Source organism: Drosophila teissieri, chromosome 3L, assembly GCF_016746235.2.
Source record: "Drosophila teissieri strain GT53w chromosome 3L, Prin_Dtei_1.1, whole genome shotgun sequence".
NCBI lineage: Eukaryota > Metazoa > Arthropoda > Insecta > Diptera > Drosophilidae > Drosophila > Drosophila teissieri.
Window position 1 is genome coordinate 21,445,986 of NC_053031.1, and position 26,520 is coordinate 21,472,505.

The 26,520-nt window shown below is 40.9% G+C and overlaps 4 protein-coding genes across 8 annotated transcripts; 2 read left to right on the plus strand and 2 right to left on the minus strand.

Annotated features, from left to right (window-relative positions):
- Nucleotides 1-844: 844 nt before the first annotated feature.
- On the minus strand, nucleotides 845-3,023 carry LOC122616037 (probable serine hydrolase). Of its 2 annotated transcripts, none has more exons than XM_043791282.1 (3): nucleotides 2,892-3,023; nucleotides 2,487-2,668; nucleotides 845-2,095 (listed from the first exon to the last, which is right to left on the minus strand). In XM_043791282.1, exons 2-3 carry the CDS (start codon nucleotides 2,586-2,588, stop codon nucleotides 1,151-1,153), a joined length of 1,047 nt encoding a protein of 348 aa, XP_043647217.1. In that variant the 5' UTR covers nucleotides 2,589-2,668; nucleotides 2,892-3,023; the 3' UTR covers nucleotides 845-1,150. The 2 variants fall into 2 exon arrangements, with proteins under 2 accessions (XP_043647217.1, XP_043647216.1); XM_043791281.1 differs by having other exon boundaries at nucleotides 2,847-3,022.
- Nucleotides 3,024-3,284: 261 nt separating this feature from the next.
- LOC122616575 (probable serine hydrolase) lies at nucleotides 3,285-4,780 on the plus strand. Its single transcript, XM_043792074.1, has 2 exons — nucleotides 3,285-3,587; nucleotides 3,647-4,780. The coding sequence occupies exons 1-2, from the start codon at nucleotides 3,489-3,491 to the stop codon at nucleotides 4,538-4,540; spliced, it is 993 nt and encodes a 330-aa protein (XP_043648009.1). The 5' UTR covers nucleotides 3,285-3,488; the 3' UTR covers nucleotides 4,541-4,780.
- Nucleotides 4,697-7,444, minus strand: LOC122616574 (polycomb group protein Pc). Its single transcript, XM_043792073.1, has 2 exons — nucleotides 7,238-7,444; nucleotides 4,697-6,932 (listed from the first exon to the last, which is right to left on the minus strand). Exons 1-2 carry the CDS (start codon nucleotides 7,349-7,351, stop codon nucleotides 5,877-5,879), a joined length of 1,170 nt encoding a protein of 389 aa, XP_043648008.1. The 5' UTR covers nucleotides 7,352-7,444; the 3' UTR covers nucleotides 4,697-5,876.
- A 2,102-nt stretch (nucleotides 7,445-9,546) lies between these two features.
- LOC122616573 (ras-related protein Rab-26) lies at nucleotides 9,547-26,334 on the plus strand. Of its 4 annotated transcripts, XM_043792069.1 has the most exons (6): nucleotides 18,436-19,089; nucleotides 20,547-20,657; nucleotides 23,290-23,398; nucleotides 24,545-24,655; nucleotides 24,741-24,885; nucleotides 25,237-26,334. In XM_043792069.1, exons 1-6 carry the CDS (start codon nucleotides 18,436-18,438, stop codon nucleotides 25,349-25,351), a joined length of 1,245 nt encoding a protein of 414 aa, XP_043648004.1. In that variant the 3' UTR covers nucleotides 25,352-26,334. The 4 variants fall into 4 exon arrangements, with proteins under 4 accessions (XP_043648005.1, XP_043648007.1, XP_043648004.1 ...); XM_043792070.1 differs by lacking the exons at nucleotides 18,436-19,089; nucleotides 20,547-20,657 and adding an exon at nucleotides 9,547-11,339; XM_043792071.1 differs by lacking the exon at nucleotides 20,547-20,657.
- The last annotated feature ends 186 nt before the right edge of the window (nucleotides 26,335-26,520 follow it).

Sequence of the window (26,520 nt, forward strand, 5' to 3'; positions counted from 1 at the left end):
AGAATTCTTTATTTTAACCTGATTTTTCATAACCTTTTAAAGTACGCCTCCAGTATTTGTAATAATTCATTTTCAATCTGAGTAAGGAACGTAGGACCAACACTGTTCTAAAATGCTTTTTATAATTAAATCAATAGTTTTGCGTTTTAAATTTGTTACCATATTAAGACAAATTAAACGGCAGTCCAAGATCATTTATCACACTCCAAACCAGACCCAGGAACTAACCAAGTCAAGAGAAAAAATTGAGCAGAAGCAACACCAGACGAACATGAGCGCAGACAAATGTGGAAGCATGGCCATCCACTTACTTGGCTTCTTTTCCCTGTTGCCTCAGCTGAGTTATTTTTAAAAATATATACCTAGCAAACAATCATTTCCATGTAAATCCAACCGAGAGTGACCTCCATAGTGGACACCGACAACTGAAAACGATCATGCAGCCTGAAAAAAGTCTAGATGATGCAACAGCCAGCTGGGATTTGCGAAACTGGTTTGCGGGTTATTAACACTTTCGCTGCTGGGATTCTACTCGTGAAGAAGATGTAGGTCATCTGCCGGCGTTCGGAAGACAAGTTACTTCTGTAAATGGGCCTTACAAAAAATATATAAGCCCAATTACAGTGAAATACTTATAATGAACACAAAAACGCTGCATATTGAAATATAAAAAAATAATCATTAGCAAAAAATTAATTACAATAATATTTATAAATACTCATAAGATAATATTTGTATTATTTAAAAGTGTTTATGTTATAACTATGTTAACTAAGTACTTTAAAGATAATGGTTTCCGAATTGGAAAAATATTTATATTTTTTTGAATAACAATATGGTAAGCTCTTCATTATAGTACTCATTTAAAAACAAAACAAATTTATTGATGCCGGAGCCTTACAAAAATAAAAAGATTTTAAATCTACACTATGGGCGCTTTACTGAAGGGTAAGCTTCCACGTAACCAGTTTCCTGGTATCCTCCACGACTTCCCCATTAATCGGAGTCGAAAAACCTCTCGGCTTATGAACATTGTGTATTTATAGCAGAGCCGAGTCCTCTGCCGCGATCACATAGCATAAACAATTAAGTATAAAAACCTGTACAATCTGTACAACAATAAATATGCTCTAGTTACCACTGGATTGGTCTAAAGCTTGCTCTCCTTCGCCTCCTTGGCCTTCTGGCGGGATGCAGCCGCTGCCGCCGGTCCGAAGCGCTGGATAAAGTTGTTGAACGGTGCAATAATGGCCTCTGGATCGTTCATGTGCACATGGTGCGAGCCATTAACCTCCAGGTACTCAAAGTTGGGCTTCTTTAACAGCACATCCAGCACCTCGTCGTAATACTTCTTGTCTTCGAAATACGAGGACTGGGCGGCCTTGATGAACAAGTAAGGACATGTGATCCGATTGGCCATTTCCACACACAGCTCCTGGGACCCAATGGCATAGTTGTAAAACTTGAGACGCCGATCGCGGCAGAAGAAGTACTTATCCGGGTACTTCTCTGACTTGCCAATGTTGCGAGCCATCAAATGCTTACAGTGCTCCTTGTTCACCGAATGGAATGTGCCGATATAGACCCTCTCAATAAGTTCATCGTAGGTGTAGCTCGGCGGCTCGTTCTTACTCCGGTTCCTTTCGTCTTCCCGCAAGAACTCATCCAAACGGGTTTCCATGGTCCTAATAACCGACGGATACGGACGCTGATGAGGTTTCAGGGCATCTATTCCAATGATCATGTCCACCTTGTCCGGGAAGACCGCGGCGAAAACGAAGCAAATAATAGACGACATTGAGTGTCCAATCAAGGATACCTTCTCCCACTTGTACTGCTTCATGATCAGGCGGATAACATACAAATTATCCACGGAGTTGTAGTAGCAGCCATCAGGCAGTCGGGAAGATAGCCCGTGGCCAGGAAGATCGATCGAGAGGAAAGCCACGTCCGGCGACAGCAGTGGCATTAGGCGATCAAAGGTTCCCGCATTATCCTGCCACCCGTGAAGTCCCAAAATCGGTTGGACATTCTGCGGACCGTACCACTTGCCGGATATGTGTCCCCATGGAACCGTAATGCTGATTTCGGCGAACTACGGTAAGAAAAATACATAAAACGTCCTATTAAAAAGAGTCTGCTTTTTTATTTCACCATCATTTCAAGTTGCATATTGTTTTATTTTTAGAGAAGTAGATCTCAAGGGATCTTTTTGGAATGGTAAACCATTTCCATAATACAGTTATGTACATATACAAAACTCTACAGAATCTGGAAGACACCTGCATATAGGCAACATTCAATTTAATGTATATCCATATGTACATACAAACGGAGCTTTATCAACGTTGATAAAGAATATATATGTATGTATGTAATTTTTTTTTCTTTTGGAATAGCATCTGTTTGCAAACTTTCAGGAAAAATAGTATTTAACCCCCTGGAAGTTTACGAAAATGCAGCGAAGTGGTTCAAAGTACACTTACGGGTCTGGTTGGGGCTTCGCCAGTTAAGTCGCCTGCATGCCGATAACGCTGGCCGAGATCACTGCCGGTAATGGTACCACTTGAGTTGTCGTCCGAGTCCATTTCTGCGCTCTAAAGTGCCCAAAAAGCAAATGAGCTTCAATTCCAAAGTTTAGCCGATTTCGGCGCTTATCAGTAACGACCTGTGGAGATTAGCACGGCGATTAGTTAACGCAAACAGGCGGGGAAGCATAAATAGAAAATGCTAAAGTAAACATTAAAGAGAAATCGTAAAAATAATCCAATATAATATCCGAATCGATGCCGGTGGCTTATTAAAGTCAAAGGTCAAGGTGGTCGCCTTAGTGAATCATAACTCACGTTGTCGTTGTGTCACAGATTTGATTGCAGGGTTTTTACATATACCTGGGCTCCCTCCTAGTTTGTAGAGCATTTATTTCATTGGATTAATTTAAATACCAATTATGCGCCCAACAAACAGATAAAAACTGCGAGCGAACGAATAATAAACACTCGCCTAGCTACAGCTGTTCATTAAGCGTTCGCATTGGTGGCAACGTTTATGCGGCGCACATTGCACGAAGCTTACATTTTATTTTCAATAGTTAAATTAACTTTAAGTATTGCATGGTGGAACGATATTAGACTATAATTTTTCATATAAATGTGATGACAAATTAATACTTGCAATTAGCTTATGTATTTCATCTAGGTTCTTGAAATTTGTTCATATAAACGAAGATTTAGTGTTGTAAAACATACCAACCGAGTTTCGGACCAGTGTTGTTGGTTAGCAGCAGCCGCCAGCGAATGACAAGATTAAAAACCTTGCTAAAACATAGTTTTCTCAGATATTACGTATCAAGATCAAAGTTCAGCTGGCATCGCCGCCAACCATCCGTGTGTGGTGAAATCAAAGCCAGAATATCAGTGTCATTCTATTGATCGAGGAAGAAGAACTTGACATTACTCAGAGGAAGTAGAAAATTATCTTACTTTGAAATGAAGGTGTCCAGAGGTCTCCGCGTGCTAAAATTGCTGCCGAATGTCAGAAACTCCAGCAGTGGACCCACAAAACCCTTCAAAATCCTTAACAAACATGTAGGTAGTATAATCCTTTTGGTTTTCATTTAATAGTCACTTTGGCTTTCTCTTCGCAGTTCGATGAAGTCAGCATACCAGTTCCATGGGGACACATATCCGGTAAATGGTATGGACCCAAGCACGTACGACCGATTGTTGGCATGCATGGCTGGCAGGATAACGCCGGTACCTTCGATACTTTGGCTCCGCTCCTGCCGTCCCACCTCTCCTTCTTAAGTATCGATGCTCCGGGCCATGGGTTGTCCTCCTGGCTGCCACCTGGCACATCCTACCACTCCATCGACCTCGTGCTGGTCACTCGCCGGCTAATGGAAGAGTACAACTGGGATAAGATCTCCATAATGGCCCACTCGATGAGCTCCATCAATGGCTTTGTGTTCAGTGCTTTGTTCCCCGACAAAGTTGATATGTTCGTGGGTCTGGATGTGCTGAAGCCGCCAGTTCGAAGTGCTCGCAGCATTGTGGATTCGTTGTCCGAACGAATTGAGTCCACTCTGAAGCTGGAACGACGTTTAAAGAGCGGGTCTGAGCCGCCCTCATATGATTGGGATCAGTTGGTAACCCGGCTGCACGAGGGTTCCAATAAGTCCGTCTCAATGGAATCCTGCAAGTATCTGCTGCAGCGAAACTGCAAACCATCAACCCACGAACCGCACAAGTATTATTTCTCCCGCGACAACCGACTGAAGTCATCGCTATTTTACACATTGCATCAGGAGGTGCCAATGGAGATGGCGCGCCGAATTAAATGCCCGCATCTGTTTATTAAGGCCCTGCAAGCTCCCTACTACGAACGCAAGGAGTACTTCGATGAAGTGTTAGCGGAACTGCAAAAGAATCGTCTGTTCGAATTCCACGAGGTTGAAGGGACGCACCATGTTCACCTCAACGAGCCAGAAAAGGTGGCGCCCATCATAAATTCCTTCATCAATAGGTACCGACCCTTATGAGACCTGCCTAACATAAACCTTGGCGTAGAGACCACTGTACAAACTAGCGGATTGATATACCTTACTCTTAATGAATTTCACCCGACGCAGATTGATGATATTGACTGGATATTAGATGAAAATCAATCTCAGTAGACAATACCCAAGCATTGGGAATTCCGTTGTTTCTATTTAATTTATTATGTACAATCGATACCGGCAATAACATTAAAGTTAAACACTATATTAAAAACTTCAAAATATACGCTTTGAGTTGCATTTTTGTGTGGAATTTACGCCGTAACTAAAACTGGCCAATAAAGAGCTAAGACAAATGAGAACATACGCTCAGAAATCATGAGGAATAGACAAGAGTTTGTGAATTTCCCGCATATTCCACGTAGTTTTCTTTAGCAAAGCGTAAAAATAGTGTAATAATCATAGGATTTAAGTAATAAGTCTATGGGCTCGATTTGAAATTATCTGTGCACTGCACCGCTCTGAACCCATAAAGTCAGCACTTAAGCATTGGATGATTGCTAGTAGAACATGTTAAAATAAATATTACGTAGAGGTTGTGGTTAGCTAAATTCTAAAAGTATTTTTAAATCTACATATGTATATACGTTTTTGGGGTTTTCTTTTGTAAAATCAGTCGGCGCGAGGAAATATAATATTAAACAATTACAACATTGGGATAGCCAACTTCGCAAACGTGGTGACTACTCGAATATATGCATCTTCTATTGTATATATTTGTAAGCGTAATCAACAATTGCTTCGGTTTCGCATGGAGTTTTTCTAAGCTTTTGAGTGTCTTGTGTTGTTCTCAATCAGATTCAAAGTGTTATAAAAAATATACAATATGTGATAAATAAACATATGCAGCATGTACATACATATCTATCTACGCTTCTGGTATTACAATCTATTGCATTGGCAAGTTAAGCAGTCGCAGCATTTCGCTCATTCACTAAATGACAGCCAGATCTTAAAGAACGATATTGCAGAAAAAGAACGACAGGTTAAATTTAAATAGGAGAATATTGAATCAATGCAAAGCTGATAAAAGATTTATCGAAAATGTATATATATATAAAGCCATTAAGTAAATGTTCGACTTGCGCTTGCTTGAACTACTCTTGCACATTAAACATTGTAATAAAACAACAAACTAAAACCTACGTTAAAAATAAATACAATAAATAATTTAAGTCCTAAAGAGAAAATGCTTAGCAACATTAAGTGTGGGTTTCTCTGGCTAATTACCCTCTCAACTTTCCCGCATTTTGGTTTGTCTATTTACAATTGTATCAATTTTCCGTTTCGTTTTCCCCACATTTGTTTGGGTCGAAGCTCAAGCTACTGGCGACGAATCACCCTTCATGTCGCGCTCCCGAAAAAAACCCCGCTCCGTTTTGCACTCGCGTATGGTGACGGTCTCTAGGTTTACGGTGACATCTGTGATCACCACCCGGTTGGATATGTTGCATTTGGCCGGCAGCCAGAAGCGCGGCGGTAGGGCACGCGGCGAAAGAGGAGTAAGCGGCTGTTTCTGGTTGATGGCCAGGTTGTTGCACGGGTTTGGTATGTTATTATTCTCGGAAGGAACCTGTGGTGCCTGTTGGTTGCCTTCCTCGTTGGCTACTTCTTCTTCCTCAGCTCCAGATTCTGCGGGCGTTGTGTTTGTGACTTCTGTGGCCAATGGGGTGGCCTGCAGCTCAGATTTCAGTGGCGTTGCAGCCTCGCTGGCTATCTTTTCTGCTTGCTGCTGATCCTGGAGGGGCTGCTGCTGGATGGGATTTAACTGCTGGGTCGGCTGAGATTTAATGGTGGGACCATCTGGCGAGGTCTTAATCGTCACCCCAATCTTTCCTGATTCCTTGAGTACCTCGGCTTTGCGCTTAGTGCCGATCAGCGGCTGATCCTCGGAGCTGGAGGAGTTGCTGTCCGGCTCGGGGACAAATGAGTTGTGCGTAAAGCTGCTGTTCGAGGAGGAGCTGTGATCCATGCGCTGACGCTTGGACTCGTGGTGGTGGTGATGATGATGGTGAGTCAGCGGAGATTCCGAGCGCCGTCCACTGTTGCGTTCGGACTTGATGTGGTGGTGATGATGGTGGTGATGATGCTTCTTCTCCTTCTTTAACTCCTTATCGTGGGTAGCCGTTGAGGTGGTGGCTTGATGGGTGTCCACATCGTCTCCGGTGAACGTGTACTCATCCTCCTCGGATTCCGGCTCCGGATCGGGTTCCTTTTCCTTCTTCTTTATGCCTCGCTTGGAGGGAGTTCCGGAGGATTTGTTCGTTTGTTCGTAGATATCGATAAGGCGACGATCCAGGATGTTTACCTCCGGTTCCCAGGTGTTGTAGCGCTGGTTCCAGCCCTTCCACTTGACGCGGTACTCCACGACGCCCTGGAAAATCGAGTAAGTGAAGGAGTAGGGGTGGATTGCATTTCTTAGACAACTAATTGATTTTCCATCCAGCGAAACAAAAACACGCCTCGCATACACACACGCACTACGCACACACACACACACATGCAGCGTGCAAATGGTGGTTGCAGCAGCAGATGTCCTCTGGCCAAAAAATGTCGAAGGACATGTGACCTTGTGGACTATACATGTATCCTGCGTGTGCTGCGCATATTGCGTTTGAAATTTTCAGCGGAGCATCTCGTTTTGGTCGCCTTTTTCGCATTTGTTTACGCTTAGCTCACCTTTTTAACGCGCTTTTGGATGATTTTCTCAGCCGCGTACACTAAATCGACTTGATCGTCGGTCGCGTTGTCGCGCCCCAACTTCCCCTTACCCCCCTTGCCGCGACCAGTCATTTTTAATTAATAATCTTTGCGGAGAGTTTTATTTTTCGTATTATTTGCAATTAACTTCTGGTTTACAATTCTGCGTACGTCGATAGTCGTCGGACTCGATGATTTTTATTTAAACAATCGATAGTGTTGAACACGCAGAGTGACCGTGCCACACCGAATTGGGTTGAAAGTTTGACATGCAGCTGTGTCACAAACCCTTCTTGACAAAAACACTCAAAAACCCTGATGACTGGTCACGCCAAATTACGCGTTTTAAAATTTTTAAATGTTATGTTTAAATATATTATGAATTTCTTGGCATTTTTTCAAATTTACTTAGGTGCGAATATTTTTAAAATTTATATAATATGAGAAATACTATGATGATGTTAAGTATTGACACTTTTCTATAGATTTGCCAAACAACTTTTGCATACGTTCACAAACCGCCCAAAACTGCCACGACCACACTTTCAAAATATGTGTATATTTTTTTTGATTTGATTGTTTGTCTTGCTTGGAAGACGTATTGCTTTGCCGTAATGTTCGAGCTATTCGCTTTGTTACAGATTGTTATCTCCATAGTCCGAACCTTCAGCTTTTTTTCAGGTCTTAGGAAGTGATTGTTGTTATGTACATACATATACATAAAAGTTTAACGAATTCGTTGAAGAGGCTCGACACGGAGTTGAAGGATTTATTTTATCGGCATACTTTCTTAAATAGCAATCCATTCTTTAGGAGATTTTAATTTAAATTAAATTAAAAATTAAAATAAAATTGTAAGTTTTTTCAATACTGTAGGCTATAGAGTTAGCGTGGCAAAAATTTGTTGGTATACCGATAAAAATTTGAAAGACAAATGAGAAAATAAAAAAATTTAACACATTTTTCAACTGTGTGCGCAGCGGTTTTGTAGGCGTTATAGTGGGCTTGGCAAACAGTTTTTTGGCATATCGATAAATGTACAAAACAAAAAGAATATCAAAACTTTGTTTTAAATTAGAGTGGGCGTGGCAACATGGGTCAACCAACTAACTCTGCGCCTACGTCTCTGGAATCGGCACGCTTAATCTTTCTAGCTTTTATAGTTTCTGAGATCTCGAAGTTCATACGGACATGGCCAGATCGACTTTGCTTTTGACCCTAATCAAGAATATAAATACTTTATATGGTCGGAAAGGCTACTGTACACTTTTACTCTCCGAGCAATTTAACATAACCTTTGTTTTACGAGTAACGGGTATAAAATAGAGTGATTATTTAAATAGATAAATAAATAATAACTAAAAATTTTATGAAGAGAATTTTTTCCGAAATTTATGTTGATGCTTGTAATAAACACATTCTTTCTATGCAACGGGCAAATATGGATATCCAGTTAATCTTGGACCCTTTTGCTTGCTTTAGCTATATTATTAATTATATAAACAAATCCCAGCATGGTATTTCGAATTTACGCTAGTTATATTAGAAGAGGCTATAGTATCTATAGTATTTATATAGCTATAGTATCTTGGTCATAGCTATAGTATCTTGGTCGAGAGTTTTTTTTGGCACTGAGATATCTGCTCAGGAAGCCGTATATTGATGTCTGGGAATGGCGTTGTTAGCAGCTAGTTATAACTGCGTTCATATAAGCACCTCTCCTACAGAACGACTTACACGCGGCCTTCAAACGAACAAAGACCATATTTCCATGAAGGCTTGTGCTTAGCCGATATTGGTGTAAATGATCAGTTTTGTAAAAGACATAGAATTATATCTTGGCATCCGGCCAAAAGACGTCTGATGATTTTTGCTTGCTTAGATCTCGAATTTTTGATAAAAGTCAAGCGCCAAATTGAATTCCCCAGTATATAACTTTTTTAGAGCGGTGGTCCACACTAACTCCAGCATGCAGAAAGCTGCGCTGTATGAAGCCTGTAGTAGAGCCTAAATTTTGCTTTGCTCTACTTTTATTATCGTATCACAAATTGACACATATACTTTGCCGCATATTCCGATTCAATTAAGTTTGATAATTAACTTGATTACAAGAGAACTAGTTACCCTCTTCGAACTCTTCAAATGGCAAATCCACAAAGGGAGGGAGAGTGCGAGAGAGCGAAAGCACAAGAGCACCGAAAGCTCAGAAAGGATGTGAAAGGAAGTGGCCGACTGCAGATATTTTATGCCAGTTGTATGTTGGCCGAGGGTTCGCGTGGCGGGGGCGGCAACGACGATGACATTATTTTATTTATGCTGTGATAGTGAAATAACAACAAGACCAAGACCAACAACTGAAATAACACCCATTTCCCCAAAATCAATCGCAATATTTTCGATGAGGGACGCGAAACGCATGGAGGGTCTTCACTTTTAACGATGAAAAAGATAAATTAACAAAAAGCTTTAACCAAAACATAAAAAGAAACACCAAGCAAATCGTTGCGAACCGTATAGATAAATTAATATTTAATTCATAGTGAAAACAGCACCAATTAGCGCATAACCTATAAAATATTAGTCAATATGTTTAGCTAGCTACAATTTACATAGATAATGTTTAATTAGTGGCTTCAAACAAAACACCAAGCAACCAAACAACCATACAACAAAGGGGAAAACCAATACCTAGTTCGATTGAACGGAACGAAAAACTAACGAATAGCGATTAGAAAAACTGGCCAACTGATAAGGCTGGCGAAAATATTAAGCTTATAGCATATAGGAAATAATAATAGCAACGGCAACGGCAACCCACCCCTTCCCAACCGAAAGCCCCGAAAAGCGGATTCATTCAGTAAAACGTGCCACACAACCGGACGGCAGCGACGTCAACGGCGGCAGCGGCAGCGACGGACAACCGTAAATGTCAAAGTCATAAAGAGAAAGCACGGAAACGCCGATGAGAGAAAGCTCAAAGGAAACGTCAAAACTATGAGATGCGATAAAAGCTAGACAGTTCTTTTGGGAGAAGCAATGCCAAGTGTCAAAATCTCAAAGAGAAAGTACGAAGAGAGAGAAACAGCTTAACAAAGAAAACCTCGGGTTATTTTGCTAACCAGTGGATTAAACGAAACCGCCATAAAATAACGTAAACAGGATAGTGGAATGCTGACACAAGTATCCGATAACCTCTGCTTGAATTCGAAAAAGAGTTCAGAAAAAGAAAAGGGAAAGAAACGTCACAAAAGGAGGTCATCCAAAACGTCAGAAGAGAGGTCCTTGATAATTTGACACAATTCAAAGCTTAACCAATGAGAAAGCCTTAAGTGAAAGCTCAGGATAATAGCTTCAGCACAGCTTTTGGCCAAGACACAATCCACTAAAATCGAATCCAATGGCCAGCACAGCGTTGGCAACAGATGGCGGTGAGGGTGGTCCAGGGGCAGGAGGAGCGCCGGCGGGATCAGCGCATCCCGACGACGCGAGCAGCATGAGCGACGACGTCTTCGAGGATGCGGAGACCACCCAGGCCAGGATCGAGGAGCTGCGTCGCCGGCCCTTCGGCGATGGCTGCTACAATCCCCCCGCAGCGCCCGCCTCTGTTTCCGCCTCGATAACAACTACAACGACGCAGCAGCAACACCATCACAATTCTTCGCAACATCACCAACCTTCGCACCACCAACCATCTCACCACCATCACCACCACCACCACAACCAGCAGAGCTTGACGGGTATCCATCACTACCACGACGATGCTATCATGGCGCCCGTCCAGCGCTCTGCCACCGGATATCCTGGCTATCGTCCCTCCCGCGAGGCTATGCAGATGTATGCGTACGGAACGGATGACTACGACGATGACTATAACGATGGTTGGCGATCGTATCGCTACGATGAAGTGGACATGCACCCAGCCCCGTCCACCGCCTATCAGCAGCCCTTCGACGATACGGTCAACCACAAGACGATCCTGCTGGGAGATTCTGGCGTGGGAAAGACCTCCTTCCTGGTCAAATACAATACGGGCGAGTTCCGACTGGGTTCCTTTTCCGCCACGGTGGGCATCGCGCTTACGGTGAGTTTTGAATATTGCAGTAAAACAATTTGTAAGTGGAACTGCTCTAACCCCATCCTCTGTAACTCGAGCCAAAGGATTATAATTTTTATAACCTATTTTTTCGGTAAAAGCAACATCAGAGAAATGTGCATTCTGCCGAGCTAAAGTAAACTAAGTACCTAGGTTTGCTGGTAGCCAAACCCTTGAATTTTAAAATGACATGTAAGCTTAAATACAAAGTGTAACTCTCACATGTTGGCAGATGTTGGTTCGAGTTGCAGAGTTGCGGATCTCGCTTGGCCTTAAACTTGCGATTGTGGGCGAATCCGTAGCGCTGCCTGCTGCATGAAACCCGCACAGTAGCCTGACCCCGCCCCTTAGCCAGCCGCCCATGTATTGACGCACATTCGAATGGGCTCACTTATGTAGTAAGAGTATGTCTGTGTGCACTGTCCTGCTGTGTGTACCTAATTGGGAAGAGCTGCCCACCTGCTTTTGGTGAAACAAGTTTTGCCTTCAGGGAACTGGGGGAAAAAATAACTAATCCATATCGGATAACAACTGTGTTATTGTAATTGTTATTAATTGTAGTTATGCCAGTTATAGGTTATTTATAGGATTTGTAGTAATGCCAATTATAGGTTATTTATAGGTTTCAGTAGACAGACATGTTATTACTATAAGGCAGTACCAAAAATTATTTTTTCCGCCTAAATAATTTCAAAACGACAAGGACAAATGTAAAACCTTTCTCGCAGTGCACTTTTTTACTCCGCTAAATAGGCACCATATTGTTCGGGTAATCGCGGAGATTTTCTATTTTTGGCGGGCATGTTGAAATCCCCAAAATTGATTTTTTCTCGCGCGGTAAATATAAATATCTGCGTTCGACCTTTTCCACGTCGTTGTGCTGACATTGATGGCTGCCTGTGTGTGACAATGTGTGCAGCGCTCTCACACACACTCGCGCGACCTGTTGCTGCTGCCTTTCACTTTCACTCACCACAATCAGCACCACACACAGATACACACTCACTCACTCTCACGCCCGCACACGGGCGCACACCCTGACACAGACACAGACAGACAGCCACCGCAATGGCCGCCAGTGAAGTTCAAGTGCAACGGTTTTCAGTTGCCTTGGAAGCTGTTGCTGCTGATTTCCCTCCTGCTAACCCGCTTTTCCCGTTGCCCCATTTCCCCATTGCAACACTAAGCGCGTGCTCAACTTCGGGGCAAAAGCATTTCTCCATCAGGGTGGGTCACTGGTTGAGTGAGTAACAACTGAAATGTATTGAGCATCGGAACATTATATACATAAGATTTATATTTATGATTTTCTTTAGCTGGAGCATTTGTGTTGGATATGTGTGTTTCAAGAATTTTCTTATATGTATTACAACTAATTATTTCCGAAAATATTTTGGTGTATTCCTTATGAGTTCAATTCGAAAAGTAGCTGAACTTTTGGCTCTAAGCAACGCACTGAAGTAGAATTAGGTATGGAAGTAAGGAGAATATTCTGGCAAGAAACCGAGCACCCTATCGAACAGACACCTGAGTCCTGAAATGTTCCCAAACCCCTTCCCGTTCCCTCAACCTTTCTCGTTTCTAGGCCAGGGTTGCTGCTGCTCCTGATTCCAAAGCAAAGCCGAAGTAACCGAAGCCACACGAACTGCAACTCGAACTGAAATCGAAGCGGAGCCGAAGGACTTGGCTGCTGGGATTGGGATTGGGACTGATGTGACGATGCTTTTCTCCTGGGCCCGCCAGTCAGTCTAGCTGTGTGTCCCGATAAGCATCGGTCGCGCATACTGCACATCCTTCGCAGCCTTCGCATCCCTCGCAGCTTTTCCGAATTTGCCAGCCAGGTGAAAGGCTGAGCCAGCAGCTGCAGCCGAAAAAACACTCGGTCGCGAGTTTCGAAGCCAAGTAGATTGAAGTGCTGGTTTGTGTTCGGCTCTAGGGGGCGCGCTCATTAAAGACCTACTATATTTCGTAAACATTTAGTAAGCACTCGCATTTAAGCGGCAGTTCTTATTTATTACCTTTCTTATTTTTACCCTTTTTACATCCTGCGCGCGTGTGTGTGCTGGTGTTTTGTGTTGTCTGGGTGATTTGACAAGGGCCTGCGCGAGTTAAAAATAAATGAAAACAATTATGGTAGACTGGCTTTCGCTTCGTACTCAATAATTCAAGGGCATCGGAAGATGTTTGTAACCAACATTCTTTCGGCTTTTGTGGCGTTGAGTGGATTTGGAATTTCGGTATTTCGGTTTTCTCCTAATGGGTTAATCTGTTTAAAACATTCACCGCATAGGAATAAGGCATATGAAGTTGGTACAAAAATATAAATGTTTTATGAAATTTGCAACTGTGCAAAAGAAATTCAAATGAACAAATTGACTGGAAATATTTGATTGTAATGTTAAGTGGCCAGTCTCAAGAATTTGTTATAAGAAGATGACATAGAGACATATCCTAGATGTTTCTCAATACAAACAAGTTAAAAATGTTCAAAAATGTTGCTACAGAAATATTATACAATATTCTGGAAATTTGTGTTCAACGATTTCGCAACTTAAAGGAACAAGCAATTATTGTTTATATTACAATATATTAAAATGCTGTTAAACAATTATGTAAATATATTTGCCGCCAAAGTTTTAGTTTTAGTAAATCAGTTTAGTCATTTTAAAAGAATTATTATAATTCGATTTGGAAAATATCATAAATCAATCAATTATTTTGCAGAATTTTCGACTCATTTCCCACTGGCTAATTGTCAAATGTAAATTGGAATTTGTTCAAAGCAATTGAATGTAAACCAAGTTATTCCCGAACCTGATGTCTGTCATATTTTAACCAGATTCTATTTTTGTTTACTCGGACTCGGGTTTCATTCAAATGCGCATTAATTATGTGAGAGTCAATAATTGCGGATGAACACAAAAGATCCGAGGATCAAGGTGATGATTTTCCATTGAAATCAGCTTTATATTAGATTCTATTAAGCTGGAACTTAGGCACATTTCTTAAGCGGCTTTTCGTTTTAAATGTTATTCAGAGAGCGAGAGAGAGTCATCGATTTTTGCAATAATAATAATTAGTTTGGCCTCTCCACGACGGTTTGAAAAACCTCAAAGGAGAATATGTCTAGGAAGCCCCCAAAACTTTTCTTCCACTGCCACAGGTGTCCTTTTTCTGGTCGTTTCGAAATTTGCTGGAGCCGTCCCCTTGGGGTGGAAGTCACTTGAATCGTCGTTTAAGCCGATTACAAGCACAAATCTCCTGGGTGGCGAGTGCTTTTCCTCCAAAGGAACATCCTCCTTTGTCCCTCCGCTCTGAAGAACCACTAATATTCACTGGAACTAAATTGTTGTGTGGCTGGCCTGAAAGTTTTATGAAACCGCTCTTTGCGCAAGCATTGCGCCTTTTGTCCTGTGAATGGTCCATCTCGCCTACAAAATTTTCAATTTCCACATGCCGAGAGAGTAGTTCTACGGAAGTAAGCAGAATAATAGAGCTTTTAATAAAGTCTTTACCCTTATAAATCACTTCTTAATACATTGCAAAGCTTTATTGATATAGTTTTCTTTCTTTCCACTCAATGTGGAAAACTAAATGAAAATGGTAGGAACTTAATAGTTAGTTCATAAAAGTTTGTTTTCAAAATTGAGTCGGGGCTTGGTGACAACGGTAACTCTTTATCAAAATGTAAAGCCTACCATATGAAGTATATACCTTCTTAATCAGTATCAACAGCCGAGTCCATATAGTCATGTCAGTCATGTCGGTAGAAATATCACAAGTTTTTTGCAATATGGTTTTATTTAAATAAAAATTGGTTTTGTATTTGTCGTAGTCTATGAATATCGGATCGGCTTCTAGGCTATACTATTGGGTAATATAATTGGATCGTATTTATTTCTTATCGCAGATTAATACGTTTATTATTTACTGTTCCATCTATATATATATTTATTGGAATAGGTTCTTCTAACTCGAGCGCCACTTTATGTCCTTTTGCGTGGGATCCAGTCCATCCATCTGGCTCGTCATTTCCTTAAAGCTATCCGTGCAATCAGGAAACTATTGTCTGGCGCTTCTGTCTGCTCCTTGTTGCCGTTTAAGCGGCGTGATTGAACGCTAAATTGAATGTAAGTCAGTGTGCCCTTACATCTGTGTGTTTCTGGTTTCCTCATGGTTGTGCCTGTTGTGTTGTGTCCTGTTGTGCGTGTGTATGCGTGGGCAGGACATACTTGTACGCTTACATGAGCATTCTGTGTTACGTGGGAGTTTCGGTGGCATCGGTGGCTGTGCACAGCTGTGCAATGAACCGTCACGGTGGCTATTCCTCCACTTTCTTCCCAGCGGACAAACCACTTTCTCCTTTCGCTTTGTGTGATAACACGGCAAGCTGCAAATGGGAACGGGAACTCCTCATTCTACTCACCCAATTTATGAAAGGAACTGAAAAATGCTGCTTAACTTTTAACTTTGAACAAATTTTGTGTACTCTTGGAAAGGAAATTTCGTTTTTCCCTTTTGGCTTTTCCGTTTTTTGGTTGTTGTCGTTGTCACCTACAGCGATGGGATACACTGGAAAAAGCATCTCCGAATTGAATCATCTATTTCCAAAGTTAAAAGTCCTCTGAATAGAATTGAGCGGAACGGAACTTCAGACGGATACTATTTACATTAATTGTATAAATCACACTTTAGTTGTAGAATTGGTATTTAAAGTTACATTCTATTTACTGACAGTATTATTTCAATCTGTAGGGCAAGAGATAGAAAGAAAAGCTTCAGCTGGGGCAAAAGCTGCGACAACCCAATTAAAAACTTTTGTTATCAGGCACTGCGTTTTAAGTTGATTTAAGTAAATTGCTCGATGACCGTTGGAAAGATTGTTTCATAGATTGACACCTCATTGACCCGCGAGCCGGGTAAGATGGGTAAAAAAGGGTCACCTTTTTGAATATCATTTCTCATATTTGCATAAGGGCAAGCGAAATGCCCAAAGGGCGCAAAAATGTCTATGTAGAGTTACATTTGATTCAGGCATAATTAAAGGTCCCAATTTGTGTGCGTTGCTAGGAATGTGTTCGTATTTGGTAAAATTAAACTTTTGTCCTTGGCTAAAATTCTATCCCATTTCAATGCTTTTTGATGCAAAATCTTTTTTAATCTATTTGTTCATGTATTGTTAATTTCAGGTGCTTTTAAAATATTTTAAAGTATCTGCATTTTATTATCCTCAGATATCATTTCAAACCGAGACCGTTAATAATTTTTGTTAAGCTTAAACACCAAGCTTTGCCTTACGTCATTTTAAAAATCACGTACAAATATATACAAAAATATTTATAATTCTTTTAATAGCAATTTAAGTTTTTTCTGTAATTGTCCGCCTTAAATTATAGTTTATGCGCCTTTCTCCATTTTTTGTCCCATTTGTCCCTGTGTTAACCGATTTCATTGTTATTCCATCCTTAGCACTTTTCCCCGTTTTAACTGCTCTCAGAAAAGCCGTTAACAATTCGCACGTGTTCGCTACCGTTAACCTGCATTTACCTCCCCCATCGAAGGCCGCAATAAAACGAACGCTTTAAGGAGAAGTTAACGAAATAAAGACAGGTTGCCATTCGCGTGGGTTGGATGTCTGAACTCGGCGGGATCTACGGGTCCCATAACTTCGATAAATCAGCTTCGAATGCCTCAATCCCACCCCAAATCAAGCAAATCAAAAGGGTTTTGTCTGAAAATTGAAAGCCCAACAACCGTATTGATTTATGTATTGGCATTTGGCCATATGTTGAGCTGCGAATTAAATTAAAGTTCGGATGAATTTTGCTTTGCTGCCAGCAGCAACCCCAAAGCCATCAAAGTAAATAAGAGTTCAGCAATTTTAGATAGATGAAATGTGATTTCTAGTTTATGTAATCGGTTAGGTGGGAAATTGATGCGTTGTATATCATTGAAATTATTGATCTAGATTCAATAAAAACCTTCTAGATGTTTATGTGCGATTTTATCTTCTGCGCACTTGCTGCTATCTTGATGATTGCTTGATTTTTATTTAAGCAATAAGCAACTACAATTATTGTTTTCAAAACTATATCTTTATTGTCTTTTATACACGAAGTATGTTTTATGTTTAACGTTTTCTTATCTTGTAATTTAAAAATAAATTTAGAAAAATAGGCTACGGAGAACGTCACCTATCAACTCAACTCTTTTCGGCCCCAAAAAGTATGCTAGGGATAGTGGCAACATATATACAAGCTATTTGTAATCACTTAATTATACAGGCGCCTAGGCAATTGATGGTTACAAATGAGCGGTAGTTAATCACAGAGTTGGACCTATACTAACCTTTGACACCGCTCCCTCCCCCCTTTTCCCACTCCCGTACTCCACCAACTTTCTCTTGCAGGACGAGCCAATGCATAATTACCAAAAATTTAGTTAGCCACTGCTACGGTTCGCTGATTTTGCTTTTGCTTTCGCTTTTGGTGGCCTTGCGGTTTGCTTGCCAACTGTTGATTTAGCGACAGCAACCGCAACCAAACACCGACCACCGCCCACCTCCCACCGACCAGCACCCACCATCCATTTGTATCCACCCCCCGCCCACTTTCGCCACTGTTGTCAACGACAGTTGTTGTTTTGTGGCCCCGGAGCATTTGTGGGTTTCGGTTTTCATTTCATTTCGCCAAAAAAGAGAAAGCGTGGAAATTACATTCAATTTGCATCTGGTCGTTTATTGTTTTATGTCAAAATATTCATGTATTTTCTGTACAAACCCGTACGACAATGAGAGTTTCCATCTTGTTTATGCTTTTAATAAGTTTAAATGACTTTGTCGGAACCGACTGAGTGTAATTATGAAAGTCTGTGTGTTTGTGTGTGTGTGTGTGTGTGTGAGTGTGCCTATGTATCTGAGACCTAAACAAACTTTAGTTTTGGGTTACTTCCCCCTGGGGGTTGGTGTTTTCTGCCCATCAATAATGAAGACACAGCCGACATCCGAGTCGAGATTATTGATTAATGTGCGTGTGTTAAATATAGAATCCGGCCAATCAGCAGGAAGTAAAGAGGTTTCAAGAAGATGCGTCGGCAGCAGACAAGATATCGGAGTGATTCCATCGCTAGTCCTTCTGGCTCCCGCAAGCCATCCATTTTGGCGGCCACCCCATCGCCATTGGCAAGTGGATCCCCCACTCGCCGGGAGTCCCTGGTCAAGCCCACCTGGCAGCACATTACACCTGGTCAGCTGCCACCCAAAACCCTGGACAAGATCAATGGCATAGCCTCGGACGATTCGGACGACGATGGCTACCCGAAGAGACGACCCAGCGTGATTGTGCACCAGCGCCAGCAGTCCATCTCCCAGCAGCCTTTGCTGCCGGAATACATGACGTCTGCCTCCATATTCCGGGATCAGGCTCCGCAGACATCGCAGTTGCAATCGCAACCACATCATCTGCCGTCTGGCAATGGTTTCATGGCCCGATTGAATAACGTGCGATTGGCCAGCGCGGCGGAGCAACAGCCACTTTTGGATTCCGGAGGAGGAGCCGGAGAGGGAGGATCGGGAACTGCAGTGGCTAGGCCATCTGTTGCACCTGCTCAAGTTGCTCCGGGACCGGGAAATGAGGGAGCCAGCGCCGCGCTCTGCAAGAACGCTGGACGAGCACTCATCCGCATGATTTCATCGAGCAAGGCGCCGGAGGAAGAGGACGAATTCGATATCATGGGCAAGGTGAATAAGACTGGGAAAATGGGGAATTAGTAAGGAAAGAAGAAGAAGAAAATCTTGGGAAGTAAGTGAAATAAAAGTGAGTGTAAAAGTTGTTGGGGCGTTAACTACTTTAGTATTGAGTAAATATTTTAAAAAGTATTATATGAAGAAGGCAGTTAAACAGTTTCCACTAATTTGTTATTTCCATATAAGTTGGAAGTTGAAATATTTATTATTTGTCAACAATAACACATTACACTTCTACCTTAATAATTAAGAATACTCCCCCATTCACTTCAACAAAAAGTTGCACAATAAAAATCCCTTTTTTACTTCAGCTTGTCAACTGCCAATTTGCACTTTCCAAAAGGCGACAACAAAGGCGTTCTGAAGAAAAAATAAAATATATGTACTTTATTACGTGTAATTTTTTTCAACTTGACGAGTTACCTCGCCCAGTGACTTGGTCGTGATGCCGCAATTTGATTTATGTATATAGTATACCTTTTTGTTTGACTGCCTGCGACTTTTACGAGCCGGCTTTTATTCGATGCCGCCCCTGATCGGCTTTTGGCCTGGTTTACAAAGTGATTTACATAAGCAGCCCAAAATAAAGTCATAAAATTCAATAAAGTGCAGAGTGACAGAGGAAATTAAATGCCCAGACAACAAGAACGAGTAGAAATTCGGAGAGCAAAACCAAAGTTTTTTGCGACATTTGGTTCGGCAGACCTGCAGCTGCTGTTGATTAGAATATTTCTGGGGAATTATGATAGGTCTTCGGGCGACTTTGACTCCCCGTCGTCCATATGCCAGCCAAGTCGTGGAAATGAAAAATGTATATAGCAGGAGCTGCATAAAATTTCATTTACTTGACTCGCTCGTTAAATGTTGAATGTGGAGTGTTGAAGAGGGGCTAGGCAAATGCGCATGAATCCATCGAGGCAGCTTTAACACATTTAAAGACATAAATTGGTAATTTGAATTATTATTTCGCACATGAATAGCGCGGATATTAAACTATAATTTATTAGTCTAATTTATTTGTTTATTTTCCTCGCTGTTTTTTTTGTAACTTGAGTGCTTGGTTCGCAGCTAGCACCTGAGGTATTCCCTGGTATTCCACCTGAGGTAATCAGCAATTGCATGTTTGCATAACCAAACTAACTTTGCGTATTTTAGTCGAGTCAACACCAGCCATCAGCAGTAACCCTTAAAAGGATTTAGGTGGTAAACTAAATAGGGGGTGCAGGGGAAATGACCTAGGGTAAGGATATCCCGAAACTGAGTGTATTCAGCACTCCCGCTAGCATGTAAAATTCAAAAGCAGTTCATTAAATATTTATATGGAAACAGGAGGGTGCGGAATAAATTATAATATGAAAAATCGAACCACGTCAATGTACATTACAATTTACGTATCATATGGTTTTCTTCGGCTTTTCTTGGCTTCCTTCGGCGCCCCATCCGAGAAATAGGTCATAATGCTGGGCGATTCGGGAGTGGGCAAGACCTCACTTTTGATCCGTTTCCGCGATGGTCGATATGTGCCGAGTTATTTCCTCAGCACGGTTGGCATTGATTTTAGGGTAAGCGCTTTATTTCCGCCGGGTATTCTTTTTCATTCTGTTCAAATCTCTGTGTGTTTGTCGGTTCAGTTCCCTCTTTCTGTATACATATAATGTTGTCACTGTCATTATCCTTCTTGTTGTTGATGTTTTTGTCCTTATTGTTGATGTTGTTGTGGATATTGTTCCTATCATTGTTGTTCTGTTAACATAAGTGTTTTCTCCTTCTCTCAGCTTAGTTTATTCACATCTCTGACTTGTCTGTCTACTAAATCTTCATCATTTATCTATCTATTTGAACTGTCCACCATTGGGTACACAAGCAAAATTATTTGTATTTAATACATCAGATGTAATAAATAAATAAGTTAGTTACTTAACTTCTAGTAATTTTAATTGACATAATAGTATGTCCTTTTGTTATTGCGAGTATCTTGTACTACCCGTTAAAATTGAATTGAAAGAAAGATATAAAAGTGAGAAGGATCACTAGCCGATTTGATTCCGCAATTTTCGTTTGTCCGCTAGTCCTTCCGTATAAACATCGAGAACTCAGGAACTGAAATTAGGCATGCAGGATCTAGTCACGTAATTTATGCTAAAGTACTCATTTTACTGCACGTATATCACTATTGCGTTTTCTACTTAGTTTAGCAGTTTATAGAAAGACATCGAACAAGTTTAGAACGCTACAATTATATCATCAATTTTAATGCTACTTATAATCTACAATTGAACATAACAACTTCTTTCTGTGTGCCACTCTTGCTCCTTCTTTCCATCAATATCTGAGTCCTCTCAACAGTTGTCAAGGTTCTTTCTCTGTCTGACTCTTTCCACCCCACCTGATTCTGTCTCCTTCTACTCGCTTGTTTCTGTCTCTTTCGCTGACCCGTCTATGGGCTGTGGTTTTCATGATTTTATAGTCGCCTGCGGTTGCCCTCTTTACGTTTAGAACTTGTTCAACCCCAACTTCTTACTCTGTTGATAGAGATAAAGATCCTTGGGGTACTATTTATTAAAAAGCATGTGAACTTGAAAAGGACTTGTAGATGTCTTACCCGTGTCTGTGTGTGTGTATGTGTGTGTGTTTGCTGTTTGCTTTCCTTCGGTGTATTTAACTAAATGTTGTTGCTTTCAGTGCGCTTATTATTGTGCGCGGTTTAAGATTTAGGTGCTTTGTTATCCTGCCCGCAGGCATTTCCTTTGCTCCAGTCTGTGACCTTCCATACATCCTCTTTCCTATGAGGTTCATGGCTCATAAATTTATCAAGCTACCCGTGTTACCTATCTCTCACTATGTCTTTCTCCGTCCATTACTATTTGTCTCCGTACCGGGAAATTTTACAAGTCCCCATGCGTTTGGCGTTTCCTTGACTTTAAATTGTTGCCATGTTTTCCATATTAAATATGTCGACTCTGCCATTGTCTAACTGTGGCCTCGGGGATGCACCTCCTCCCCATTGAGTCACTCACACCCACCTCACCGGTTTCAAAGTGGGCCATTGGGGAGTGAACTGAAATTTAATTCGCTGGGGAGTTGTTCATGTTGATTTTTCAACTTGGCTGATTCTTGGCCAAAGTATAAAGTAAACGAATATTGTTTATGACTGCCTGCCAATTTATGGATAATTAAATGTTTGAACTACCTAGATGTACGAAAAGTTATCCATTTGAGTGTTGTATGATACGTGTCCAATTCATTTATTTATATATGAACATATTTTTGAATTGTATAAACCTGAATATACGCTTCCTACGTTTCTTAGTATGTAGAAAACGGATAAATGAAAAATATGATTTAAATTTGATGTATTTGCTGAGGTTATAGTTGAAAAGCAACAATTAAATATATACATTTAAGTAACATTTTTAGTTTTCCTGAGATTCTTATCAATACAACAAATTTTTAATTGTGACAAAGAAAGAAAGAATTACACATAATTTTTCACTATCATTAAAATAAAAAATCTTCAGAAGTGCCAACAACGAAGTGTATCTTGGCTTATCTTTTCAGTCGTGTTACTTTCTCAGAAATAGAAATAGAAATCAAATCAAATCATATGCCACACACTCACGTTAATATCAAAAATACATGAACCTTTTGCTGTATGCCGTGTATATTGTGTGTAATTTTTTGTGTATTCCTTGGCTTGTGCACTTTAATGATATTGACTGACTGTCTAAGTAGTTAGTGAAGGAATGACATGGGACCATCGTAATGCCAATGGCCGGACAAACCCGCATCGTCTGCTGCTCATTATTTGGATAAAGGCAAAACGGAAGAGGAGGTGGCTCACTCTGCCGGATCCTTCGTCCTTTTGGCTTTCATCATGGAAGTCGCCTGCCCGTCCTTATGAATATTCCCCCAACCTCCTTCTCCTTTACTTCTAAGAAGTCTGCATGTGAAATCAGGGTAGAGACCACGCTGCGCATAAGTGATATGTAAGCGATATTAAGCATACGCAACGATATCCCCCTCCTCTGCAAGCATTTTACTCCCCTTCTACTTGTAGTGCGGTGCCACGGTTTTTGTGCATGAGCGTTTCGTTAATTGCATTTTACATACCAACTGCATTTCCACGGCCTTGTTTCGTGTATGCATTTATAAAATAACAAATTAAATATCGCTCAATTATAAAAATACCAACAGAACAAAGTGGTGGTCGTCGATGGAACGCGCGTCAAGCTGCAAATCTGGGACACAGCCGGTCAGGAGCGATTCCGGAGCGTTACCCACGCCTATTACCGCGACGCGCATGGTGAGCTAACCACGACTTTTGTAACCGAAAATCGCAAAAAAAAAACTTTATTTTGTAGATAACTGCACTAATTTATGTTTTAATTATTTTTCAAGTCCTTAACTTAATATTATCATTATTTTAAATATTTCGGTCCAATTAATAACTGTAATCAATGCAACCAATGCTCAGTCGCGCTTTATAGAAAAACGAACTTCTAGGATGTCATTAAAACTGTTTCAAATTATAAGGGGTACTTTTCAAGGGGTACAAGATTCGTAGGGATGATAAAAAACAGATTCTATAATATTTCTGGTGCATATAAAAGTAAAGAGGTATTATTTATTAGGATTAATATAAACCTATATTAAAGGGGTAATTTATTTACAAATATATTCATATATATTCACATGTATTCAGTAATTGAGCAAGGACCCGCATAATTAAAAAAACAAGAGAGAACGCTATAGTCGAGTTCCCCGACTATCTGATACCCGTTACTCAGATGGTGAAAGTGCGCAGGAGAGTCTTCAACACTGACAGTTTTTGGCGGTTTGTGGGCGTTAGAGTGGGCGTGGCAAAAAGTTTTTTGGCAAATCGATAGAAATTTACAAGACAAATACAAAAATTAAAAAATATCAAAACATTTTTCAAAAGTGTGGGCGTGACAGTTTTAGGCGGTTTGTGGGCGTTAGAGTGGGCGTGGCAACATGAATCGACAAACTAGCGCTGCGTCTATGTCTCTGGAGTTTGTATGCTTATTCTCAACTTTCTAGCTTTTATAGTTCCTGAGATCTCGACGTTCATACGGACGGACAGACAGACGGACAGACAGACGGACGGACAGACGGACATGGCCAAATCGACTCGGCTATTGATCCTGATCAAGAATATATATACTTTATGTGGTCGGAAACGCTTCTTTCTGCCTGTTACATACTTTTCAACGAATCTAGTATACCCTTTTACTCTACGAGTAACGGGTATAATAATGATAGAAATAAATGTAGTAGTTTGAAGTCACACCTAATCAACCGCGCATTTATTGAACTTTGAATTTATATTTATAATTTGAATTATTTTATTTTGAATCATATTTCTATACTTTATTCGGTTGACCTTTGTCTGCATATTGAGACTGAACCTAATTCAATTTTTCAACCGAAGCTCTGCTGCTGCTATATGACGTGACCAACAAGACCACCTACGACAACATACGCGCCTGGCTGGGCGAGATCCGGGAATACGCGCAGGAGGACGTGGTCATCGTTTTAATAGGTGAGGGATCGGGCTAAAGGGCTTTGATTAAGCTTAATCAACTTACGAGTTTCGATTCGAATCCACTTTTCGTTTCGTTCCCAAGGTAACAAGGCCGACTGCAGCGGCAGCGAGCGACAGGTGAAGCGGGAAGACGGGGAGCGTTTGGGGCGAGAGCACAACGTGCCCTTCATGGAGACCTCGGCCAAGACGGGACTCAATGTGGAGCTGTCCTTCACAGCGGTGGCCAGGTGAGTTCTGCCTTGCAACTCCATTCTAAATTGGATTTATTTCCAATTGCGCGGGAATATTAAGGAGGATATTGATTTCATAAAAATATTACGGCAACCGTTAAACACGTTATCTATGCGTGGAAATGGAATACAAAATGTAAGCTTTAGAAATATTCATTTTTAATATGTTCCATAGTGTTTTGTTTATCACTTGTAATACTTGTATCCATAAATATACTGTTTTTTAAGTTTGGTACAGACCGAATGGCTCTATAAGCAGATAAGTGAATTATTATCAAATGACATCACTTTGGAATTCTTGGAAAGTGTCCCAGCCAACCCCTCTAATCGCTTCATTCTCATTTTCAGGCAACTGAAGAGTCGCGGCTATGAGCACGGCGATGATGGAAAGTTCAATGTGCATGATTTTGTGCGTGACAATACAAAGGCGCGCTCGGTTTGCGCCCAATGCAGGAACATGTAATTGTCATTGGCCAACTTGTGGATGAGAGAAGAGCCATATCCTCCCGATCCCGCGCACAAAGAAAACAATAACCCCGCAGTCCGTTCAGATGGGAAGTGGGGCACTCGAAAGAATACAGAAGGATAAGTTGGCGGTGGCGCAGAGTCGAAATTCTGCATTTATTGAAAGAAAACCCAAAACGACAAAAAAGAAAATCACAAAGACACTCGATAAGATTGCACCAATTTTGTAAGACCCTAGAGGGAAGGTAGAGAACTCGGCATGTTTTGTATGTAATGGGGATTTCGGGGCGGAACGGGACGCGACACGCATAATTTTTATAGGGCAGGCCATTGGCATTGCGGCATCAGTAGGCCCGATGCATAAATATTGATCAATATATATATATATGTATATATATACATAAAAATATCCATATACAACTGCATAAATTACTTTAATGAGAGAGCCGACGGAACGCAGAAAAATCATGCAACATTGAGATTTATCCAGCACGCCGTTGGATTTCTCTGAGGATAGTACTGCTTGGAGAATATAGACCTACCTAAAACACCCAGAGGAGATCTCGGGATGCTACAATTCCAATTAATGAGAAACAATCACTCAATTTACCTACTATTAGTTCTATTGATTCACTCCTATTTGTTAAGTGTTATGGACTATCGTTAAGTTTTAGGTCCACTCGAGGGCCCTGGAAATTGTTTACATTCCCCACTAATGAATACCCTACGCAATTAAGTTAATTATTACTAATTACGCCAGTGTAAACCCAATCATAAACCCATTCGAAAATAATTTGAACAGCCCGCCCAGACAAAGGTGTTAGAAATACTCAAAGGCAGTTAAACGAGTTGAACATACATATACTATATTCTGAGGCACTACAGCAAAAGATAAAGAATCCGACGCATGCGTATATCACGGGATGGATGTAAATTAGCTACTAAACAGCGTTATATTCAAGCAGACGTCAAGTCTATACCATAAACAGCAAATACATATTTACATTGAATGTGGTTTAAAAAACAATGAAGCTATTTGTTTTATTTTTGGGAATTGAATATACCATTGGAAGGACGTTACAGTACAATAGCACATTTTTGAAATTTGCGCCCAAAACAACAGCTGTTAGCAGCTGCGTTCTAACATACTCACCACTGCTGTCAATC